Source organism: Perognathus longimembris, chromosome 13 (genome assembly GCF_023159225.1).
Source record: "Perognathus longimembris pacificus isolate PPM17 chromosome 13, ASM2315922v1, whole genome shotgun sequence".
NCBI lineage: Eukaryota > Metazoa > Chordata > Mammalia > Rodentia > Heteromyidae > Perognathus > Perognathus longimembris.
In genome coordinates, this window is record NC_063173.1 from 14109560 (window position 1) to 14130101 (window position 20542).

At 38.8% G+C, this 20542-nt stretch overlaps 3 protein-coding genes across 3 annotated transcripts; 2 read left to right on the plus strand and 1 right to left on the minus strand.

Annotated features, from left to right (window-relative positions):
- The first annotated feature begins 1280 nt into the window (after positions 1 to 1280).
- Positions 1281 to 2266, plus strand: LOC125361770 (olfactory receptor 52D1-like). Its single transcript, XM_048360372.1, has one exon. The coding sequence runs from the start codon at positions 1306 to 1308 to the stop codon at positions 2254 to 2256; it is 951 nt and encodes a 316-aa protein (XP_048216329.1). The 5' UTR covers positions 1281 to 1305; the 3' UTR covers positions 2257 to 2266.
- A 4699-nt stretch (positions 2267 to 6965) lies between these two features.
- On the plus strand, positions 6966 to 9830 carry LOC125362394 (putative olfactory receptor 52P1). The gene is given in 3 exon segments (XM_048361246.1): positions 6966 to 7099; positions 8797 to 8845; positions 8847 to 9830. Coding segments are annotated over 3 exon segments (1167 nt in total).
- A 5694-nt stretch (positions 9831 to 15524) lies between these two features.
- Positions 15525 to 16451, minus strand: LOC125362395 (putative olfactory receptor 52P1). The gene has a single exon (XM_048361247.1). The coding sequence runs from the start codon at positions 16449 to 16451 to the stop codon at positions 15525 to 15527; it is 927 nt and encodes a 308-aa protein (XP_048217204.1).
- Between the last annotated feature and the right edge of the window lie 4091 nt (positions 16452 to 20542).

Sequence of the window (20542 nt, forward strand, 5' to 3'; positions counted from 1 at the left end):
TTCTCTTTTTCATTCATCCACCATCTTCCCAATACTCCCCCCGCTTTCAATCTAGTTTCTATTAATATTAAGCATATTACACCATTTTACCTCTTGGAGTATTTAATATAATGAAAAGAACATGCCCTCACAAGGTAAGATATTGTCTAACCTATAAGAAAGGTTCCTAGGAGAAAATTTCCTTTTATTTTTGGTGCTGTTACTTCGACTTGAATTTGATGTTGCAGTTTGTTTTTTCTTTTGTGCCCATCCTGGGGCTTGAAGAAGGGATCAAGAAAATATGGTATATATACACGACGGGAGTCTATGCTTTCATTACAAAAATGATATGGTGCCATTTGTAAGGCAACAGATTTAATTTAGATAATCTGTTAAGAATGCACTGTGGAAATAAGTTGCAAAAAGATTGGGCATGTGTAGAGAAATCACAGTGCTTGTGAAGTTCCCTAGGTGAAGCAGGCACTTCTGAAGTACATGGACTAAAGGGATAGGGGAAGATAAAGTTATGACAAGAAAATAGAGCCTGAAACCCACTTTAGACGGGATTGCAAGAAGCTTCCAACAACTTTGCTCAAAAGGACCTGGAGGGGGCTGGGGATATAGCCTAGTGGCAAGAGTGCCTGCCTCGGATACACGAGGCCCTAGGTTCGATTCCCCAGCACCACATATACAGAAAACGGCCAGAAGTGGCGCTGTGGCTCAAGTGGCAGAGTGCTAGCCTTGAGCGGGAAGAAGCCAGGGGCAGTGCTCAGGCCCTGAGTCCAAGGCCCAGGACTGGCCAAAAAAAAAAAAAAAAAAAAAAAAAAGGACCTGGACCTGGAGGAATAAACACTGGACTTCACTCTTCTGCCCCCCCTTTAACCTCTCATTGGTGGTTCCTATTGTCAAATCCATTGTCAGTGATAGGATGAGAGGTTTGTTGATGTGGGATCAACAGAGGTCAGTGTTCTGGAGTCCAAAACATAATATGAAGTGGTAGAGTGTGGACCACAGGATTTAAGTGCAAACTATTCTATAAAGCATATGATAAAAATCATACTTATATATTACAGTTGACTATATACAGTTAGAATATTTGGTCAGCAATGCACAAGCTCCACCAGAAGGCATATATAGATAAATATTGTCAGTTACAAAGTATTTCACAAGTGAGGAAGACATCATGAACCTCAGTAGAACTGATGGTTGCAGAGGGTAGACAAGAAATTGGACAGCTAGTTAGGGGAAAGAAGTGGCTTTTAGAATGATACAATTTCATTTTCTATCCACTTTCAGGAAGTCAAAGACCAGTCTTCTGCATTCAGCATGTTCTCTGCATCCCTCCCCAATCACACGGCCTTCCATCCCTCCACGTTCATTTTGCTTGGAATCCCAGGGATGCAAGACCAGCATGTGTGGGTCGCCATTCCCTTCTGCTCCATGTATATCCTTGCTCTGGTTGGCAATGGCACCATCCTGTACATTATCATAACAGACAGATCTCTGCATGAGCCTATGTACCTCTTCCTGTGTCTGCTCTCCATTACTGACCTGGTACTCTGTTCAACAACGTTGCCCAAAATGCTAACAATATTCTGGCTTAAATCCCATGTCATTTCCTACCATGGCTGCCTCACCCAGATGTTTTTTGTTCATGCAGTCTTTGCCACCGAGTCAGCTGTCCTGTTGGCCATGGCTTTTGACCGCTATGTGGCTATCTGCCGTCCACTCCATTACACATCCATCCTCAATGCCACCATGATTGGGAAGATTGGCCTGGCATGTGTGATTCGTGGCCTTATCTTTGTTTTTCCCTTTGTCATTCTCATTGAACGCTTGCCTTTCTGTGGGCATCGAGTCATCCCCCATACCTACTGTGAGCACATGGGCATAGCCAAACTGGCCTGTGCCAACATCAAGCCCAACACCATTTATGGTCTTACTGTCGCACTTTCTGTCACTGGTATGGATGTGGTTCTCATTGCCACCTCCTACATCCTAATCTTGCAGGCAGTGTTGCGACTGCCCTCCAAGGAAGCCCAGTTCCGAGCCTTTAGCACATGCGGAGCACACATTTGTGTGATTCTTGTCTTCTATATACCTGCCTTTTTTTCCTTTTTCACCCACCGTTTTGGCCACCACGTACCTCCTCAGGTCCACATTATACTTGCGAATCTTTATCTCCTTGTACCCCCTGTTCTCAACCCCATGGTCTATGGCATCAATACCAAACAGATCCGCCTGAGAATATTGGGCTTTCTTACAAGGAGGAGGTAACCTTACTCTGTTCATACTCAAGAAACAAGAGGAAAAGGTTATGATTTGGCTTTTACCTTCTTCAGCTCCTCTTGTCCTTGGACTACAGCTAATGCCAGCAAGCCAGGATCATGTATTATGTGAGATTTTTAAGTATTTAGAGTAATGCATTCAAACCTGCTAAGTCTACAGAATTCCACTTTCCTGTCATATTAAGGGACCTGCAAATCTTGAAAGGGAAAAGTCCAGAGGCAATGTGATGCATTTGAAAGTGAAAACCATGGAGATTCATTCTTTCCATGTGCAGAAATCCCCTGTGTTCAGAGTAGGGGATACATGGGAAGAAAACAACTATTAACTTCTGACCTCAAGGAATTGAGAATAAATACACGTTCATGCATTCATCTAATCACTCATTCATACCAACATTTTCTTGCACAAAATATGTCTTCACTAACAGTGTCAGCCATAGCCCAGCAAGCCCCAGGCCTCCTGGACCTGGAATTGGGTTTGAAATAGATGAGGCTGACCACTGAGTGGTCTGTTCAGAGACATCTAAAAGGATATAATTGCAAGGGAAAACCACACCGCAAGTTTCTCAAGCAGTTACTTCAAAAGTCATTGTTTGTGGCTTCTGACTTCAAAACTAAGTTTGTTCTTGGTCCTCAGTAGAGAAGATTTCTTTGATATTGCAATAACAAGCTGGGCTCCAAGACACTTATTCTTGTACATATTTTTAGCTGACAATGTCATTATCCCTTTTCCAATGGAAATTATTAATAAATCCACAGCCAATGGAAGCTTAAACTGGATATTCTTATGGATTTGTAAGCTATTCAAGCCCCCCTTTTAAGGCTATTTGGTAGACAAATGGGTAGTGGGGGAAAAAAGCTGATCCTGACCTGTTGGTGAAAATCTAAAAGGCTCTGGTTAGTTTCCTAGGTCAAGCAAAATTTAAATAGAGAAAAAAAGGCTGGCATGGTGATATGTGTCTAAATCCAGCATTAGAAGATTGAGGCAAGAGGACTGTGAGACCAGAAACCAACCCTAAGGGGATGGAGTCTAAAAAAAGGAAATAAGTCAGGTGCTGGTAGCTCACACCTGTGACCCTAACTACTCAAAAGGCTGAGTTCTGAAGGATCATGGTTTGAAACCAGCTGACCAAACAAGAAAGCCAAATGAATAGGAGGTCTTGAATTAAAATTCTAGTACTACTATAAGTACTGGGACCATGGCTCAAGTATTAGAGCATGTAGCAAGCACAAAGTCCTGATTTCAAACTTTCTAGTACCACTAAAAAATGTATCTCTCTCTGTCTCTTTCTCTTTCTCTAGAAAGACCAACAGACATACAGACAGATAGATAGAGAAACATACATACTTAGATATAGCTGGCTATCACTATCAATTAATCAGTCAATCAATCAATCTATTGATAAGTAGATATATACATGACTACATATAACTAGCTCTATCATTAAAGGTCTATACTTTCTAATCATCAGACTATTTTCTTCATTAATTGACCTAAAAGAATTTTAATATACATTTATACAAGTAGAAATATATATATTTAGAAAAACAGACACGTACAACTATACAAACATATGATAAAATTATAAATTTAGAGCTAGCAACTTTAGCTTAAGCTATCAATATATTAAGTAAAACAATGTCTATATTGCTTTTAATGTATAATCTTAACAAATTATCACATAATAAACATAACAAGTGTAATAAATACACTTTGTAGAAGTAATATGTGATTAGATCTATATATGTGAACAGAGATGCGTTCCAGAGATGTAATGCTGGACAAAATTCAAGATGCAGAAGAATGACATGACAACATCATTTACAGAAAGCATAAAAATGTGCTCTACAACACCATCAATTATTTTAGAATATATGAATGTTATAAATATATATGATAGATATTATAAATATGTAATATACACATATAATAGAAATATAGTATCAAAATAATATAAATATATATGAAGGGGGAAGGTATAAAAATGTAAAATGTTTGGGAATGATAATGATACAATTAATATCTAAAGGAAAAGGGGAAACAATAGCCACATAGGTGAGCCACTGAAGAGGAACTTACTGTTTGGTTTAGTATTTTATTTCACTTTTGGTAGGATTTTTTTAGTATTTTAATTATTAACACATGCTAATTTAATATATATAATGCGTTTATTAACTACACATATTAATAAACTTCACTGTGACATTTTCACATGTATATACATCATGGTTTGATCAAATGTATTCCTTCCACTGCCCTCTATTACCCACTCTCTACTCCTCCTCTCCTTCTCCACTTACCTTCCCTCAGAGCCCCTCTACTCAGCCTAGCTACCCATGAACGGATGAAGAAAATGTGGTATGTAGACTCATGATGTAGTATTTTGCCACAGGGAAGAACAAGATCATGGTGTTTGCAAGCAAAGGGAAGGAAGTGGAAGAACATCATGTTAAGACAAATAAGACAGACCAAGAAAACAAATATCACATATGCAAGATCAAGATTTTTAAAAATACATGCGACTAAGGGGGAGGGTACTATATGGAAAAGGAAAAGTACCAGTTGTTAGGAGAGCAAGAGAAGACAACACGGGGAAATTATGATCGAAGTATGTTATACACATGGCTTTACTCTTAGTAGGAAGGTGCTCTACCACCTGAACCACAGTCCTAGCCTTTTTGTTTTTGCTTTAACTATTCTCAGTAACACTCATCTGTGTAAATATTTAATAATTTCTGTATCCATTCGTTGTTTGATAGGCATCGAGGCTGATTCCATAGCTTGACTATAATCAATAGTGCCATAGTGATCAAAGATGTCCAGGCATTTCTACTGTAGGCTGACTTAGATTCCTTTGGTAAATGTACAGGAGTGGGACCCATTCTTTCAATGATTTTGTGATTGCTTTGTTTTCCCTATGTGTGAATTTTACAGTATTCCTGATAAGCTACCTCTTTAATTAAAAATATTCTATTATTAAGTAGTTGTACAAAGAAGTTACAATTCCATGAGTCAGGTTATGATTACAATCCATTTGAACAATATCACTTCTCCCATATTTATCCCTCATTCCCCCTCCTATTCTTACCCTCATGTTATGTTGTTCAATTTTTATATACTGTCCATTAACTAGAATGAATGCATTTGTTCACTCTTCCACCATTTATGCCCCTCCTCCTCTGCTTTCCCTCCCAAAACATAGGTTTGCTTCCTCATAGCAAGCAAGCAATTCCTTCCTTCCACCCCTACCCTGGTCCTGGCCACTGTCCTTAAGCCTCTTTGTGCTCAATCAAAGCTAGCGTTCTACCACTGGAGCCACAGTGTCATCTCTGGCTTTATCTCAGTAGTTTACTGGGGAAAAGAATCTCACAGACTTTTCTGCCTGGGCTGGGTTTGAACCATGATCCTCAGATCTCAGCCCCCTGAGCAGCTAGGATTACAGGCGTGAGCCACTGACACCACCAGCAGCAAGCTACAGCTACTTTTTTTTTTTTTTTTAACAAACTTCAGTAAATGACATTAATGTAAACATGTATCCGACCTCATCAGGACCTAGAAGGAAAGACATTGTGGCCAAAGAGGCTGTGCGGGTCAAGGCAACATGGATTGCGGAAGATGTACAGATGGATGTCTAATGTGAAACTCTTGGCCTGGGGGAAAAAAAACAGATGACAGAAAGCAGATGGGAGTGTGAGGGGAGCAATGCTAGGATATTCATCAGCAGAGGTTGCCCCTCTAATGGTTTCATGGAAATGATTATTGCAGCCAGGCATACAGTCTCTTCTAGCTCTCACGTTGTCTCATGCCTTGAGGGTAAGAGCCTTCAGAGTTTTAACCAATGTGTCCACAGTTAGTTCTAGGTTATGTTTTAAAAAAGTGCTACTGTGTATACTTAAGAGCTATAATATGCTTTTATAATATACATACTAGATTAAAATGGTTAGCATAGTAAAATATGTTAATCATCTTCTAAAGACTCATTTTTTCTCCATCATATTAAGAGAATCTATTATTTACCCCTTCAACAAGTCTTGATACAATATGCTATTACCACGTAGAAACTTCACTTGTACATTATATCTTTGAACTTGTTCACCTAACACATTTCCTGTTTTGTGTCCTTTGAGCTATATTTCCCCATTTTCTCTTTACAACTTGCCTGCTAGTAAAGACTACTTTATTTCTTGTATCTATAACTTGAATCCCCCCCAAAAAACTCTGCATATGAGTAAGGTCACGTAATAGTTTTCTTTCTGTCTGACTTATTTCACTTAGCATATTGTCCAACAAATAACATCAGTGCATCAGTGCTGTGACAAATGTCAGAATCTCCTATCTTGAGGCTGAAGATACCTATACGCATATATGCACAAGGGCATGCAAGCACACACACACACACATATCGCAATTTATCTGTTCATTCATTGATCATCTTTAGCTTTATGCTCTCCTCAAGTTCCTCCCATTAGAGCTAAGACTGAACATTCCCAGAATCTTTAAGATCAATCAGCCACATCTCCTGGGAGCTCAAGCAACAACAAGGGGCTATTTTTTTTTTCCAGTTTAATAGTAATGGTGCCCTGTGCATATGGAAGTGTAATGACCAGCTAATTCTAAAGCCCCTAGGAATCCTTTATTTACGTTACTTAAAAAGCCACATCATGGGGTTTAGGTGCCCCAAAGTGAGGTGTGGAGAGATGTGGGGCCATGAGTACATTTATCCATGCGAATGTTTGCTAAAAACCACCTGCATCCCTATGTACTGTCTCACCCAAACACAGCTGCAGGTGTCTGAGAACAGTCCCCGCCTCGCTTGCTGCCTCACAGTCAGGTAAGTGGTTCTAGGTGGAGCTGGGCCTCCTTTTCACATTCCAGTGGTTATCTGAGCTTTACTCACCCAATGGCTCACTGAGTTCTTTACCATTATGGCAAAGTTATTAAAAACGCTTTCCACTCACTCAGGTCCCACAACTGCCAAAGCTATTCTTTAATTTTTGAGGGCAGAAATCATTTTGAGCTTTGAAGTTATCTCAATTTTTTTTATTAAAGAAAAACTGTAGTTGGTATATGTAACTACAGTTGGTTTGTGTAAAAGCATTTTGGACAATAACATCCGTCTTCTTCATTCAAGATGTATATTTTTTTGTAGTTTTGTCCATAGTTTTATACATTTCAGTGCAAGATTTTTAGTGGAAATGTTCATTTCATAATACAATCTTTTTTCTTCTTTATTGTCAAAGTGAAGTACAGAGGGGTTACAGTTTCATATGTAAGGCAATGAGTATATTACTTATCCATCTTGTTACCTCCTCCCTCATTTTTACCTTGTCTCTCCCCTCCCCATTCCTTCTCCATCCCATGAGTTGTGCAGTTGGTTTACATCAAGTGGTTTTGTAAGTATTGCTGTTGCAATGGTTTGTCTTTTTATCCTTTGTCTCTTGATTTTGGTATTTCCTTCCCCTTGCCTAGTTCTAATAGCTGTATATACAGTATCCAGGGTACTGAGATAAGATACAGTGATAGTGGGGGATAAAACCACAGGAAGGGAATACAAGAGGGAAAAAGGGTACAGTTGCACATGGCATGTTGAACATAATTACAGCAGTGATATTCCACTTGTTTCCATAACTTGGAGTTCATTTCTCTTAGCATCAACTTATGTGTTCAAAAGGGCATAGCTATTGGGCTATTGTAATCTTCTGCTCTGACTATCCTAGACATATACTAATTATTCCTTATGAGGGAAACCATACAGTCCATGTTTCCTTCGGTCTGGCTCACTTCATTTAGTACAATCCTATAATTAATAGCGCTTTTCTTACTGAATAATAAATTAGGATTTGTTGGCTTGGTTTTCTTTTTTAAAGATTTTGATGCCTGAAGGCACTTTATTTTTATTTATTTATTTATTTTTGTCAGTCCTGGGGCTTGAACTCAGGGCCTGAGCACTGTCCCTGACTTCTTTTTGCTCAAGGTTAGCACTCTGCCACTTCTGGCCATTTTCTGTATATGTGGTGTTGAGGAATCGAACCCAGGGCTTCATGTATAGGAGGCAAGCACTCTTGCCACAAGGCCATATTCCCAGCCCTGTTTGCTTGGTTTTTATTTTAAAAATTATCCTTAAGCAGTTGTACAAAGGATTTTAATTCAACATGTCACTTGGTGAGTACAATTCCTATTGATAAATGTCACCCCTTTAATCACTCTCTCCAGTCTCTACAAACAGACCCATATCCTCAAAGTATCTACTTCCATTTTTTACATAAAATACATAAATAGGTAGATAAACATGTATATACAGAGAGATGTAGATATAGCTATATTGGCATGTTATTAATGAAAACGTGACAAAATATGTTCTCCCCACCATCGATGCTATTATAGAACGATGTTAATCCTTCAAGGTTATCATATGCCGCTGTACAATGTGATGTGCACTATTGCAATTGCAGAATCATTTCTGTGCATTTTCATACCCCAGTTTTTGTTTGTCCATTTTGAAACCCTGTATTTATTTATTTTTTTAAGAATTAGAACTCAGGTCATTTCATTCTGGTTCTCCTCAGGTACGCCTCCAGGGTGCCGCCATGACTGCGTGCAACGCCACAGGCCACCCTCCTTTCTTCATTCTCCAGGGCATTCCCGGGATGGAAGACAAACACCGCTGGATGTCTATCCCCTTCTCCTCCATGTATTTTGTCACTGTGATTGGGAACAGCACCATCCTCTTCACCATCTCCACAGAGCGTTCGCTCCACAAGCCCATGTTCCTGCTTCTCTGCTTCTTGGCCCTCACTGACCTGGGCATGTCTACAACCACCATTCCTAAGGTGTTGTGCATCTTCTGGTTTGGCCAGAGTAAGATCAGCTATGAAGGCTGCCTGGCCCAGCTGTTCTTCATCCACTCCATCTCCGCCTTACAGTCGGCTGTCCTGACGACCATGGCTTTTGACCGCTATGTGGCCATCTGCAAGCCCTTGCATTATGCCACCATTCTTTCTAACAGTCGCATAGGGATCATCGGCCTTGTGAGCTTGGTGAGAGCCATCCTCTTCATTCTCCCCATGCCCATCTTCCTTCAGCATATGCCCTTCCATGCCAACCGTGTCATCCCCACCACCTACTGCGAGCACATGGCTGTGGTGAAGCTGGTGTGTGTGGATACCACACTCAACCGTGTCTATGGTCTGGTGATAGCCCTGCTGGTGGTTGGGCTAGACATCTCAGCCATTGCGTCCTCGTATGTGCTGATCATCCGGGCTATCATGCGTCTGTCTTCCAAGGAAGCCCACCACAAGGCAGTGAACACGTGCACCACACATATCTGTGTCATGCTCATCTCTTACACGCCTTCGCTTTTCTCCTTTCTCACTCATCGCTTCGGCAAAGGCATTCCACCCCATATCCACACTATCCTTGGCAATCTCTATTTCCTTGTCCCCCCAATGCTCAATCCTATCATTTATGGAGTGAAAACGAAGGAATTTCGGGACAAAGTGACAAAGTATCTGTGCCTGAGGAAGGAGCCCATGGCCACTGTTCACGGTCAGAAAATCATTTGATAATCCAGCAATTACAGGTCTGAGGAAGGAATAGTAAGTGTGTGAAGGTTGAAGGGAATTGGCAAGCGGTAGAAATATGCCAAACTGTTTGGTTAGCTACTAAGATGTTTATGAGAAACCTTGGTTTCAGGAACTCAGGAGAAAGGTAATTATCCCCTGTGAATAAAATCACCAACAGAGTAATTGGGTAAATTATGTTGTGATACAGTATGTAAAAATATTTTAAAAAATTGTAAATTGGTTTAAATTATGTTGTGATACAGTATGTAAAAATATTTTTTAAAATTGTAAATTGGTTTATTTTCTTGGAAAAAATACTTTATCTTCTATCAGTTGGGGAATTACAGTGGCTGACAGGCTTTAAAAAAATCCAGACGTCTTTTACCAACTTTGATGTCTCCTCCTTTACATGTAAACTCTGTTTAAATTCTATTTTGAATTCTAATGTAAACATTTTTTCCTGTAAGCATTTGTAAGAAGTATTTCTGGTTGACCTGTGAGATATGCATCTTTCCAGGATCATTATATTCTTTTTTCTTGTTCCCAGCTAGACATTTTTGTGTGTATGTGTGTGTGTGCTTGTGTGTGTGTGTGTGTGTGTGTGTGTGTATGAGGGGGGGTGCTGTACATCCCAGTTCATCATTGATTTTTCTATTGATATGTTTAATATCAACAATGCTTCTAGAAATGTAATGCTAGTTCATAAGTAAAATGAACTCTTTGACATTAAATAAAAGGCTTATCTTCCCACTTCTTTCTTTCCTCAACAAGGTTTAATTTGCAGTTTTCAAATCTGTTGCCTTCAGTTTATTTCTAAACATTGTATTATTACTGATCCAACTGTTAAATGTAATCTTAAATTCTGGCCAACTCATTGTTAGTTACGGAAATACAACTGATTTGTGTTCATTCTGTACCATACATGTTGCTGAGCGCTTGTGGAATCTTTAAGGTTCTCTAAATGTAGCATCTTCCTTTCCAATTTCAATGTCCTGTATCTGGCTTGTTTGTGTATAAGCACTTTGGACACTAACATTCGTCTGCTTCATGCAGGATGGGGTGGTGTGCTTTCATGTGGAGAATAACATAAGAGCAAACAATAACTGGCCCACCACCAATGAGTGCTAGAATACCACCACTTGGTCCACCAAGGCACGGTCAAGTTAAATGTGGGTATGGGTATGTATTTGTATTTGTGTGTTCAAAGGCGAATGGGGAATGAGAGTCATTGTTTAATTATTCTCAACATGGAAGCCTTACATTTGGGCAACAAGTCTTGCTGCTTCCTTATGAGCCTAGAAAAATTAGGTAGAGGAAATATAATCTCCAACTTCCAGAGAAACATTCAAGGAGAAGGAAAAAAAATGAAAGGCTCCTAGGGTTATAAGGCTGATAAGCATTTTAACTGATTTCATGCTAGTAAAACCTCCTAGAGTCAGCACATCTGCTTGTTGCAACTAATTCTAGCATCTGCGAAGGCTCTCCTGAGACAAGACAACAAAGAATATTTTTAAGTGTCATAATTACAAGAGTTAATTTTAAAATTATTATGGAATTTGGGGTGAGAATTGTTTAATAGAAAAATCTATTTGATTGAATACAGATTTAAGACTCCTTTGATAATAATTCAGGAATTACCACATAAGTTCTCTCTATAGGTTAAAAAAATTTCCAGCCTTTAGAACTTCAAAGAATATATCTTTAGTAAAACAAAACAATCACACCTACTTTAGGTAACCTTAGAATATTGTCTTTCAAAAAGCATATAAATATGACTTTAAAGAAAAGAGCTTCAAAAAAAAAAAGAAAAAACACTATAAAAAAGAAAAGAGCTTCAAGAAAAAGATATTCATAGTTTTCAATATATACTTTGACTTCATTAATTTATGACTTTTGTACTAGTATTGGGACTCAAATTTAGGTTATTGTGCTCTCACTTTGCTTTTTTGATCCTGGATGATGCTTTTTTACTTGAGTCACAACTCTAGCTTTATTCTTTTTTTTTTTTTTTTGCCAGTCCTGGGCCTTGGACTCAGGGCCTGAGCACTGTCCCTGGCTTCTTTTTGCTCAAGGCTAGCACTCTGCCACTTGAGCCACAGTGCCGCTTCTGGCCGTTTTCTGTATATGTGGTGCTGGGGAATTGAACCCAGGGCCTCATGTATACGAGGCAAGCACTCTTGCCACTAGGCCATATCCCCAGCCCCTCTAGCTTTATTCTTGTTCATTGAAAATAAGAGTCTTGAAACTCTGTCTGCCCAAAGCTGGCTTTAGGTTTCATTCTCATTTCTCAATCTCCTCAAAAACAAGTAATACAGGGTTGAGCTGTCAGAGCTTGGCTGTATATTTACTTCTTTCCGAGTCTTCATTTTGGGGCAGAACTAAATAAAAATGTATTATCATTCAAATTTTACTCTCCATTTTTTATTCATTTTGAGGGAAAATGTGGTTAGTAAAGTCATCAAAGATAGTAGGATATTCAAAGTAATAAGCCAGTCTCTATGCAGCTATATGTTATAATTCTATAGAAAAAATTATAAATTTTATTCTTCCTGAAGTATGAGTAGGACAGAGGATAGAAATAGAATATTATATAGTTAAATCAAATAGTTGATATCAGAAACAAGGGGGAGGGTAGTCCAGCCAGAGGTGCTCTCACAAGGCACCAATCACTTTAATAGAATAAAACCTTGTCAGTGTTTCCAAGACTGTTGTATAAACTGACAGTTAAGATCAGATGCAAAGTAGGAGGGATATCTTTAAAGAAGTGGTTTAAGCTGGCTGTTGGTGGCTCATACCTAGAATCCTAGCTGGTAAGGATGCTGAGATCTGAGGAGAACAGTTCAAAGCCAGCCTGGGCAGACAAATTTGAGAGACTGATAACTAGCAAACTAGCAAAAGCCAGAAGTAAAGATGTGGCTCAAGCGGTAAAGCATTAGCATGAGTAGAAAATCCAAACAAAGTAAATAAATATTATCTGCTGGCAAAATTGAATTTAACTTTCAATTTACACAAATGAGAATATAGCAGTTAAAGTTTGTACCTATTTACTTAACAATATCTTAGTGACTATCCCATATCAACACAAATAGATGTATTTTACATATGGTTTTCAAAGCTTTATAGCATTCCGTATACATTGCTAACATACATTGAAGCAGTTGCTTGTTGATGGATAGATCATTGTTCTAGACCTTTGCTATTTAAAAAGCTTACACGAGGAGCTATGTGTGGTGTCATACACCTATATCCTCAGTAGTCTGGGGGCTCAGGTAGGAGGATCATGAATTCAAGGTAGTCTACGCTACCTAGGGAGACTCTGTCTTAAAAACAAAACAAAAGCCCCAAATGAAAAAGACTATGGGAGTATCCTGCTGTACTGATGATTCGTTCATTTTTTGACAAAATAAGAATCACTAAAAACAGGTAGATAATTCGAAAAAAAAAAAGGATGACGCACCTTTTGCTTTTTATTATAGCAATGTTTGATTGGCTATCAATATACACAGAAGAAACTGTGAATATTAAAATACATTTTGTAGGATGTGAACAACCCTCCCCCACATCCCATCAGATGATGCTTGGAGGGATTTTAAGCTATTTCTGAGCTCCTTAGAGCTGATATAACATATAGCCAAAAGCTACGTAGCATAAAATAGTAGCTGTCATCGTTGACGGTTTCCTCTTATGGCTCTGAAGACTACATACCAAATCAAGTTGTTAAGCTGGCCACGTTCTCCTTGATAGCTCTGGGGGAGACCCTTTCCTTGCCTCTCTCCTAGCTTCTAATGGCTGCTTACAATTGTTGGCATGCTTGACCTTGAAAGTGTATCAATAACCTCTGCTTCTGTCATGTCTTGGGATCCTTCCTGGGTTTGTCTTCACACCATCTTCCTTTTGTATCAAAGATTCCTCTTTCTACAAGGAGGCAGGCCATTTAGGTTAGGTGCCCTCTCATCCGGCATTAGCTCATTTTAACTTGGTTACACCTACAACTACTTATTTTATTTCTAAATAAGGTCACATTCTGAAGTTCTGAGTGGCCATGAATTTTGGAGGGTAAACTATTCAACACAGTAAAACATGTCTGCTCAGACATACTTTTTATGCAAACAAAAATTCTGCAAGTATTATTACTACAAAAAATCAAGTTTATAAGTACTATGTTACAATGTATTCTTTAAATAAATACTATTTGATTATCAAGCCATGATAACATACATAAATTTATCTCACTTTTAAAAACATCTCTTGTACTATTATTTAACCAACCTTGTATTAATAGACATTCAGGTTGATTCCACTTATTCACTTTTTATGAATGATGCTGTGGTTTTAGAACACAGGCTAGAAAATTATAGCCTCTGCACTAAATTTGATCTGCTGTCTATTGGTGTCAATAAAGTTTTTGTTTTTTTGGGGGGGAAAGAGGGAAATTTGTTTGTTCATCATTTGTGTCTCTCATTGCATACAGTGACAGAGTTGATTAGTTGTGACCTGGACAACATCACCTGAAAAGCCAAACATGTTCACTATCTGAAACTTGATAGGAAAACTGTACTGATCTGTGCCTTTAAGGAATACAGGAGAGAGAGAAAGAGAGAGCGAGAGTTAGAAATGGATTCTTCTTCCTTTATTGGCAAATACTAGGCTATTTCATCACATTTTGAGAATAGGACAGTGAGTCACATAGTATTAGCAATTTTGCTGTCATGATATGGAACCCTATAACAAATAGGGCTTGTTGCCTTGAAGGAAAACTCTCATCATTTATTCTGATAAGCATCCCATTAATTTTCAAGAAAAACAAAAAGCTACAGTCATCACTGTTTACAAAAGCATTATTAGTATATAATTAATACAAAGGTATCTCATACGGATATTTTCATACATGTGTACAATGGTACTTTAATCAAATCTATCCCTTCTATTATTCTTTCTCATCACACTTTCTCTTTCAACCGTCCCTGGATCTCACCAATATACATCATCATTTTTTCCTCCACTTTTACTACAAGCATCCTCATAATCATTGTCCACTTTGGAAAAATACCAGATCTCTATCCAATTAAAAAGTCATGAAAAAAATCAAATATCTAAAGAGTTTTTACATGTTAAGGTGCAATACAAAGACAAGTGTGCCAGGTTTCTTTAGCAAGAAGGTCCTAGTTAGAAATGCACACACACACACACACACACACACACACAAATTAAGCAATAGGAAATACCAAAATGGCGCCTACATAAACTCTCCAGCAAGACAACAAAAGACAATCTTTTTTTCATTTACAGAGAAACCTTGTGTCTAGTTGATGTACATGAATACAGATGTGGGAGTCGTAAGAGAACCTGTTCTGCCCTTGTCCTTGTTAAATACACATAGAGATCTGTATCAATCTCACTTTTGGAGATCATAGCTCAATAAAAGTGCAAATATATTAACCCTTTGTGAATAAAAGAGGAAAGAGAAGAAAAGGGGGAGTAGAGGGAGGGAGAGGAGGAAAGGAAGGAGAAGGATGATGGGAAGAATGGAGGGAGGGAAAGAAGGAGGGAGGGAGTGAAGGAAGGAAGGAAGGAAGGTAGGAAGGAAGGAAGGAGTGAAGAAAATCATTCCTCTCTAGTTCATTCTTTGCACAGTTCATATAGAGATACAACTAAGTCTTAGATAGTTGAAGAAAAGCATTGTCAGTTATCAGCCTATGAAGTTCTTCTGCACAGGCATTTGGCTACCGTCTCCCTTATTTCTTTCATCTTTATACCATAGATGATGGGGTTGAGCAGTGAAGGCAAGAGAAGGTAGAGATTGGCAAGAAGAATATGGGCATGAGGTGGAATGTTGCGACCAATGCGATGGGTGATGGAGGAAAAGAGGGCAGGCACGTAAGTGACAAGGATGACAAAGAGGTGGGTGGAGCAGGTGTTGAGGGCTTTGAAGGTGGCATCTCGAGAGTTGAGGCGCACCACAGCCTGAAGGATGAGAGTATAGGAAAAGCCAATGAGTAGCAGATCAAGTCCTACCACAAGCAAGATCACAAAGAGCCCGTAGATCCGATTGGGTCTAGTGTGGCTGCAAGCCATTTTCACCACAGCCATGTGGTCACAGTACGTGTGAGGAATGACCCTTTGGCAGAAAGTCAGTCTTTGAAGTAGAAGAGGCATAGGTAGGATGAGAATTACACCCTTGGCAAGAGCCATTAATCCAAGACGTGCAACTAGAGAATGACTCAGAATTGTATTGTAGCGTAATGGCTCGCACACAGCCACGAAACGGTCAAAAGCCATTGCAACAAGTAGAGCTGATCTGACCACAGATGTTCCATGGATGAAAAACATCTGGGTGAAACAGACATTGGCAGCTATGTCTCCATCATTGAGCCAGAAGATGCACAGGAGCTTGGGCACAAAAGCGAGAGTGGATATAATGTCCGCCGTCATCAGCAGGGCCAGGAGTAGGTACATTGGTGAGTGAAGGGTGGGCTGTGTGGTCACCAGGAAGAGGATAGCACCATTACCAATGAGGATAGCCAAAAACATGGAAGAAAAGGGAACAGATAGCCACAAATGCTGTGACTCTAAGCCAGGTATGCCCAGCAGAATGAAGCCGGAATGGTTGAGGGGCAGCATGGCAGAAACTGTTGGTGCTGGCAAAAGGACGTTTATACACCTGCCAATGAGAAGTGTTTGGTGAGTTCCTTGTCTTGATCTGAGATCTAGTGATATATACTGAGCTGGGGATTAGGGAGAGATTACAGAATGTAATAGATGTGTATATAGATGTGTAATAGAATGTGTAGATGGTGAAGTCTACATCTGATTTTAGGTCATTCTCTAACCACCATTATTGGTTTTGCCATCTACTTTCTTTGGGGCTTTGTCTTCTTTTCTGCATCAGAATGTTGTAGTGAACCTTTATTTTCACCCCTCACATTTGAGCAACTCTACACTTAAAAAATGTTTTTGAAGGTCTGAGCGATAATAAGAGGGAATGTTGGGGACACCTGCTAAAAGAATGGTTATACTTCATTGGGAAGATTTCAATGTATACAACAAGAGGAAATAAACTTCATTACCCCTTGCTCCCTGAGTGGTTGAAGGAATGACATTTATACCTTCATGTGCTCTCTTCCTTTCCAGGATTTGTCCTCTCATGGTGATAACTATTTTTCTTCCTGCAGCTGTATTTTTTTTTTGAGGGGGTAACAACCTATGGAGATACAGTGTCCAAATAAGAACACTATCAGTTGGTCATCTCCGAAAGTTATGTATATATGTGCTGTTAGACAGTCTTTTAAGATTTTCTGAACCAATTTGTGCATCTTTTTTCTCTTTTTAACTGGTCTTCATGTGTAGGTTGGGTTTATTCTTAATTCTAAAGTATTTGTCAAACTAGTCTACCAAATACCTACAGACTTTTATGTATTCAATTCCTAAGATGAATTAAGCAGAATTTCTCTCAGAAATTTACAGTCACTCTAAGCAGTATTCAATAAAAAACACTTTCTGCTAGTATCCATCTCTATGGAACTTACTGTCTTCGTCTTCCATCCTTTGTCCATTCCATCTGATTTTTTAAAAATTTAACTTTTTTCTTTATTTTCAAAGTGAAGTACAGAGAGGTTACAGATTCATATGTAAGGCAGTGAGTACATTTCTTGTTCAACTTGTTACCTCCTCCCTCATTTTCCCCTATCTCTTCCTCCCCTCCCCCTCCTCCCCCATGAGTTCTACAGTTGGTTTACACCATATGGTTTTGTAAGTATTGCTTTTGGAATGGTTTGTCTTTTTATCCTTTGTCTCTCGATTTCAATATTCCCTGTCCCTTCCCTAGTTCTAATACCAGTATATACAGTATCCAGGGTACTCAGATGAGATACTGTGATAGCTGGGGTACAACCACAGGAAGGGAATACAAGAGAAATAAAACAATCAAACAAACAAACAGACAAGAAAAAAACAAAAGGTACATTTTCACATGGCATGTTGAAAATAATTACAACAATGATGTAACACTTGTTTCCATAATGTGGAGTTCATTTCACTTAACATCATCTTATATGTTCATATGGGTGTAGCTATTGAGCTATTTTGATTTTCTGCTATGACTAATCATGTACTAGCTATTCCATAAGAGGGACATCATGGGGTTTAGATTTCTTTGGGTCTGGGTCACTTCACTTAGTATGATTTTTTCCAAGTCCTTCAATTTTCTTAGGAATGGAGCAGTATCATTCCTTCTGATAGAGGCATAGAATTCCATATGCCAGGGGCATTCAGTTCAAGCCTATGGACTGTGCACATGGTTTTATCCATTACACAACTGAATATTATAATGTAACATGACACTTAAAAAATCTTCTGACCTGTTGTGACCATGAAGATACTTAACTGTTTTTATGGAAATCATTGGTATTGCTATGTCTGCCTGCACAATAAGGAAATTCTACATTACCATTGTACTAGCAAGAATTCAGTCTTCATAGTATAGTGTTCAGTAGGGGAGAAAAGGATCAGCAACACAAAGGAAAATCTTTGCCTGTATAAGGAAGTAACACTGTCTCCAATATTCTTAGCACCATATTAGCAAAGTCATCTGATTTATGAAAGTGGTTTGGGGCACTCTTAGAAGGAGCTAAGCAGATAGAGATATGTTAGTACTGACACAAGCAGGAAGCAACTCAGGGACTGGTGAAGAGACTCCACATATTCTGTGTAACACAAGAAGCATTTAAGATGAAAGTAGGTATTACACACTTGGATATGGTAAATTATACAGGACTCTAGACACGCATACAAGGAGATCAATGGAAGGTATTCTTAGCAGAGGATAACAAAGGCTCAATAGCTATGTGCATATGACCATATAAAATGATGCCTATAGAAATGAACTCCAAGAAATGGAAACAAGAGGTGTTTTGGTTATTTTGCTTTTCGTTTTTTTCCCTTTGTTGCTGTTTTTGATTTCTGTACCTTTTGCCTTGTTATGGTGAAGGGGGAGCACAGAAATGGTGGGACAAAAGTGAACAAATGCTGCTATGATACTCACTGGACACTATACTGAAAATGAACTATACAATTTGTGGGGAAAGGGGGTTGGGAAGAAAAAACTGGAAGAAAATGAAGGAAGAGGTGGCACTGTTCAAAAAGAAATGTACTCATCACCTGACTTATGTAACTGTAACTCCTCTTTACATCTCTTTTACAATAACAATTAAAAAAGGAAAATGGATATTAAACCAATCGTGTGGCATGGAGCTTCTTCATAATGTTAGAAGTGCACCTTGGAGAGCCTATCTATAGAAGGTGCCATAAGAGATATAATTTAGATCTGAATAGAAAAAATGAGTTAGAAGCCCACCACAGAGGCCATGCATGATATTTATGATTACAGTGGTTGGCCACCAGCACCTGGTTTATTTTTCAGTCTGATAAGCTTTTCCTGCCCCACTGTGCTTGCTCTTGTTCTTCTATCCCTGCAGACTTTCATATCACTTACTCCTTATTCGTACATGAATCTATGCAAGTTTTATTGCATCTTGAACTTCTGTTCTATGTGATACAAAACCACATAGTGTATTTTAAAATAACCTTCGTTTCTAAACATCTTCATACTTCATGGAAAAGAAAGTGATTCACAGATGACTGCAGGTTAGATAGAGACTCTGAGGACTTTCACAATTCTGACACCTAGATTCCAGCCATTGAATCTGGAGGTACAGATTTGGTTCTTTAAAGCTTATGTTCTTTAAAGCAGGAACTTCCCTGAGCAGACATATTGAGAATGACTCAGCCCGAGTTGAGTCTGAAACTAGTTATAAGAATATGTGAAGTAGTCCCTCTTCCTCCTCTTAGTTTCTTCTCTTCTTTTTGCCTCCTATCCCCCATTCTCCTTTGTTTTTCTTTCTTCAGTAGGCATACTTTATAGATAGCCACACCAAAGTTCAATAAATTTTATAATAGATTTGAAAAAGTCTATGCAGCTCATGGTGACTCTTCTTCATACAAGGCATAGAAAATGATGAAGAAGTCAAATTTCCCATTAAGATTGATTCAAATGCAAAAGTAGTGAAAAACGTTGTGGAGAGAGGGGGTGGGAACAGAAGATATAATATCAAAAATGTATGTCTATTTAGGAATAGTGAGAAGCTAATGTAAACTTTCTGTTAAGAATACAGAGTCCTGGGGACAAGTCAAGAATGCACACTTGACTAGGAGCTGGTTTTATCTAGAGTGCTTTCCTTGTCCCTTTGTTCTTTATTCAATCAGCCCATACTCAGTGAATCCTATCTCCATTTTTTGTCTCTTGCCCATAGCCCACACCATTACTCTGCTTCTCTCTCTCTCTCTCTCTCTCTCTCTCTCTCTCCCCCCTCACGCCCGTGTGTGTATGTGTGTGTGTGTGTGTGTGTGTGTGTGTGTGTTACTCAGGCTGACTTTCCTTTAAAGCATTTCACATAACTTATTTGTGTTTACATAGGTGCTCACAGTGAACCAAGATCTGTAAACCAATTGTCATATCTCATAAGATTTCTCCATTATTTTAAAGTCCTTCATTCTTAGGTTTTTGCTTTCCCACCCCATAAGTCTTCTGCAAACTTTCTCAACTTTCAGAAGGGAGACAGAACTTTCAAGCTGTCTGGGGTAAAGATTCTTGGAAAGCTAAGAGTTAAGTATCAGTGACATAGAATTCATGGTGTCTACATATAGACATTCAGGGA

Bases quoted from the DNA above. Each gene is read 5' to 3' on its own strand.
- LOC125361770 (XM_048360372.1), top strand. From the start codon at position 1,306: ATGTTCTCTGCATCCCTCCCCAATCACACGGCCTTCCATCCCTCCACG.
- LOC125362395 (XM_048361247.1), bottom strand. From the start codon at position 16,451: ATGCTGCCCCTCAACCATTCCGGCTTCATTCTGCTGGGCATACCTGGC.